The sequence below is a fragment of the Orycteropus afer genome, unplaced genomic scaffold (genome assembly GCF_000298275.1).
Source record: "Orycteropus afer afer isolate SDZICR_OR568_19922 unplaced genomic scaffold, OryAfe1.0 scaffold00085, whole genome shotgun sequence".
NCBI lineage: Eukaryota > Metazoa > Chordata > Mammalia > Tubulidentata > Orycteropodidae > Orycteropus > Orycteropus afer.
Genome location: NW_006921672.1, coordinates 2,881,907 through 2,886,178, shown reverse-complemented (window position 1 = coordinate 2,886,178; position 4,272 = coordinate 2,881,907). Strand labels below are relative to the sequence as shown.

At 38.3% G+C, this 4,272-nt stretch overlaps 1 protein-coding gene across 1 annotated transcript in view; it reads left to right on the top strand.

Moving 5' to 3' along the window:
* The window catches only part of UTP18 (UTP18 small subunit processome component), a 55,379-nt gene extending 52,035 nt beyond the window's left edge, over window positions 1-3,344 (top strand). The window contains exons 10-11 of the mRNA XM_007942166.2: window positions 1,862-2,004; window positions 3,320-3,344. Coding sequence (XP_007940357.1) covers window positions 1,862-2,004; window positions 3,320-3,344 — 168 coding nt within the window. The remainder of the gene's footprint in view (window positions 1-1,861; window positions 2,005-3,319) is intronic.
* Window positions 3,345-4,272: the final 928 nt, after the last annotated feature.

Sequence of the window (4,272 nt, the reverse complement as noted above, 5' to 3'; positions counted from 1 at the left end):
GTTGTAGGCAGCGCAACAGAATCCTGATCCACAGAAGAGTGTCTCTTTCCTCAGGATGTCCATAAATATACTGGAAGCAGGCCACACCCCTAGGGAAACTCCCTTTCAACAGATTGGCTGCTCAAAACATACACATCTGATCCCCTCATGGAATAACCACATCACAACTGCTTAAACCACACAGAATTGTGGTCCAGCCCAGTTGACACTCAGCTCCACTATCACATCCTCCCAACTGGAAGCAGCAGCATGATAAACAGAAAATGTTGAAGTTGTCAAGGATTTCATTTTACTTAGATCTACAAACAATGCCTATGGAAGCAGCAGTCAAGAAATAAAAAGATGTATTGCATTGGGCAGATCTGCTGCAAAAGACGTTTTTAGTGTTTAAAAGCAAAAATGTCACTTTGAGGACTGGGGTGTGCCTGACCCAAGCCTTGGTGTTTTCAGTCACTTCATGTATATGAAAGCTGGATAGTGGTGAATAAGGCAGACTAAAGAAGAATTGATTAATTTTCTTTATGGTGTTTGCGAAGAATATTGAATGTACCATGCACTGACAGAAGAATGAGCAAATCTGTCTTGGAAGTAGACACCACCAGAATACTCCCTAGAAGCGAGGATGATGAGATTTTGTCTCATGGACTTTGGATGTTAACAGAAGGGACTAGTCCCTGCAGAAAGACATCTTGCTCAGTAGAGTATAAGTTCAGCCAAAAAAGGGGAAGAATATCAACAAGGTGATTTGATGACACAATTGCTGCAACAGTGGGCTCAGACAGAGCAATGATTGTGGGTATGGTGCAAGACCAGGCAGTGTTTTGTCAGGCTGTATATATGATCACTGTGAGGCCCCTGACAACAACGGTCTTTGCAGGCGCAGATGTCCAGGTCTTTCTCTCGTGTAGCTGCTGGGAGGGCTTGAACTGCTGACTGTCCCTTTAGCAGTCGAGTACTTCACTGTGCCATCCTAGTCTGCTTAAAATAACTGCTTCCACCACTAGGTTTTATCCATTCAGAAATTGAGTGACGACTTGTCTCACCTGGCTTGGACTTGGGTACATTTTCTTCAGAAGCACAGGTCTTATGTTTAGACATGGCTTGAGGTGAGCTTTGGCGCTCTCTAAAGGAAGATGCTGTTTCATCTGGTGAAACATTTTCATGGCTTAGCTCTCGGAAGGAGAGATTGCAGAAGGCAGAGTGTATCACTTAGATGAAAATGAATGTAAAAAGAAAATTTTATGGTATTGGAAGACTTGATTTAGTTATATAAAAGCAGTTTCTTCTTAATGTTTATGGTGTCTTGTCCTTGTGATCAAATTTTTTACTGGGCCATTAAGATAGAGCGTTAATGGATGCCACCATTGATTTTTCACATTGTTGTTGTTATGTGCTGTCGAGTCGACCCCGACCCATAGCGACCTCTCCTTGGGTTTCCAAGGCAGTATCACTACGGGAGTAGATTGCCCAACCTGCCTTCCGAGGAGTGGCTGGTGGGTTTGAACCACCAGCCTTCTGGTTAACAGTCAAGTGCTTTAGGCACTACGCTACCAGAGCTCCTGATTTTTCACATTAGTTTATTCAAATTTAGCAAACATTTGAATCTGGTAGTCACCATGCAAAGGCTGCATTAAAGGCATCCAAAAAAAAAAAAACATTTATTTTCTTCCTCTCTCTCAAAATAGTAAATTTGAAAGACTTTGGTTCATTAAGAGAACTGTACTTTATATATGCTGTAGTCAAAATGAACTTTTTGCTTCATTTTGCAAAGTGAATTCATTCAGCAAAAAGAATGAAGTTTGAAATTTTAAGAGAAGCAATTCCTAGTTTTTACCATTTAAATTTTTATTATCTTCTGCAGGTTCACCTTCCTTCCTGTACAGTATTTTCAAACTTTCCAGTTGTTAGAAAGAAGAGTATTTCTCTTGTTCATACCATGGATTTTTCTCCCAGAAGTGGGTATTTTGCCTTGGGCAACGAGAAGGGCAAGGCTCTGATGTATCGGTAGGTATTGTTTACGTTTAAAAGTCAGAGATGCTACTAAACTGCTCTTGAGAATCTGAAGAGATCATAAGTTGTGTAGCATTCAGCTTGACTCTTACGCTCCTTATTTGACAAAATTTGTGCATTTTTCTTTCATAAAGTGGTAAGCAGCAAACATTACCTGGATTTTTTGGGGGCTGGAGGTAAGCTTTATTTTGAGAATGTGGGATTGAGGAAAAGTAGCCACTTGAATAAAATGGACACTTCTTAGTACTTAGATTTTAGTGCTTAGTGTTTAGATTAACTTTTGTTGATTTTACAATTCATTATTTACTCCACTAGATTTAAGTGATTTTTTTTTCCAAAAGGATGTTTCTTTGCCTGCAGCTATAAGCTGTAAATAAGGATGTTGACTATAAAGGTATCCAAGTTATATGCTCTGTCCAGTTTCTTTTCTGTACCCAACGTACTTAGCTATAAAACAGAAACAAACAAGATTTAATTGTATCAGTGCTAGAAGATCTAGGTGACAGGTGTATCTTCAGGGAGAACTAAAGAGCTTTCCGTGGAACCCTGGACATAAATCACAGCCTTCTCCCTGACTTTTTGTGTCAGTAACGAACGCTGTGTAGAACCTGTGGTTTGTTTCCGTGTTTTAGGGAGGTGCTGCTCTCAAAATAAACTAAAATCTGGGGTGAAGAATAGGAGGAATGGAGGTTGGTTTGGAATAGTTATTTGTGAAAAGAAAATACAGCAAATTCGGTAATGTGGTTTGAAGTTCTACTTAACTTTGAAAGAAAAATACGTTGTATCAGGAAAAGTGATAATTCCATCAGTCTCGCTTGAGGAAGTTTTTGAGTGATTCTCAAAATTTTATAAAAGGATATATAGATTCTTACTGCATTTGGAAATTCTGTTCTAAACTTTGGTTTATAATAATTGAATATTACTTTTCCCTAAGTGAACCCTGAAGGCCATTAGATTTTTCACCAGAGCCTTGCTGTCTAGGGTGTGGCTGTTTCTAACTATACTAGCAAATGGGTTGAACTGCCAGTGTTTCTATCGGATATGGCTGGTCAGGCATCTCATAAACCCTAGTTTGATGTTTTAGAACAAGCTTGGTGCTTTTATTAAAGTCGGAGGCATTAGGATCCTTCAGAATGTCAGATTCAGGAGTCCGAACTTCTAGGTGCCTGGTGAGAAGGATTACATGGGGTTTTTTGCATAAAATACTGCATGAAAAGAATAAATCTTCCCAAGTGCCATTCCTTGAGCTGATGGACAGTACTGTGGGTAATTAAAAAGCTATTTTGATGATTTATCTTTACTTTTTCAGGTTGCACCATTACTCAGACTTCTAAAGAAGATTATTTGAAGTAAGAAGATCCTTTTTACATAATTACACAGATTTGAAGGCTGCACCCATTGCTGTTGGTTGGAAGAAGGGACATTAGTTCACTTTGTTTCTCTGTCCCAGGTTGCTCCATCTTCAGTTGGAGTAGTGGGATGGAAGTGGATCAGGAAGAACCTAGCTGCACTTGAATATTCCTTGAGAATTTCTTACTCTAAGTCACAACAGTCTGGCTCTGCCTTTTAAAGTTCATATCTCTTAATTAAATGTTCAGTAATGGGCATCAAAATTGTAATTACCAAATGTGTTTAATCCATAAAAGAGAGCTGTCTTCAGATAGAATTGTAACTTGTCTGAGCTCAAACCTTCTTATTTTTTTTTCTAGTAATGTTTACTTTTTTCTTCTGCATTTTTTTAAAATTGTAAAAATAGAGATAACATAGCATTTGCCAGTTCAACATCTTTCACGCATACAGTTCATTGAAACCAGTTACATCAGTCGTGTGTAGTCATCAAGTCATCACCAATATCCATTGACAGATTTTCCTAAATAATGATTCTCCCTTTCTCTCCCTTCCTCCTGCATCTGGTAACCACTATTAAACTTTGATCTCTGTACATTTGCCTATTTTAGGTATAAGATATAAAGCAGTATAACAATATTTATCCTTTTGTGACTGACTTAATTTCATTCAACATAATATTTTCACAGTTCTCCTACTTTGTAGTGTATAAGCAGGACTTCATTTCTTTTTATGCCTGAGTAAGATTCCATTGCACGTATCTATCACGTATTTATCTGTTCATCTTTTGATGGACGTCTGGGCTGTTTTCACCTTTTGGCTATTGTAAATTGTTTGTGATGAACATTGGTGTACATGTATCTGTTTATGTCATGTTTTCAAGTCTCTTGGGTTTATACGCACAAGTGAAACTGC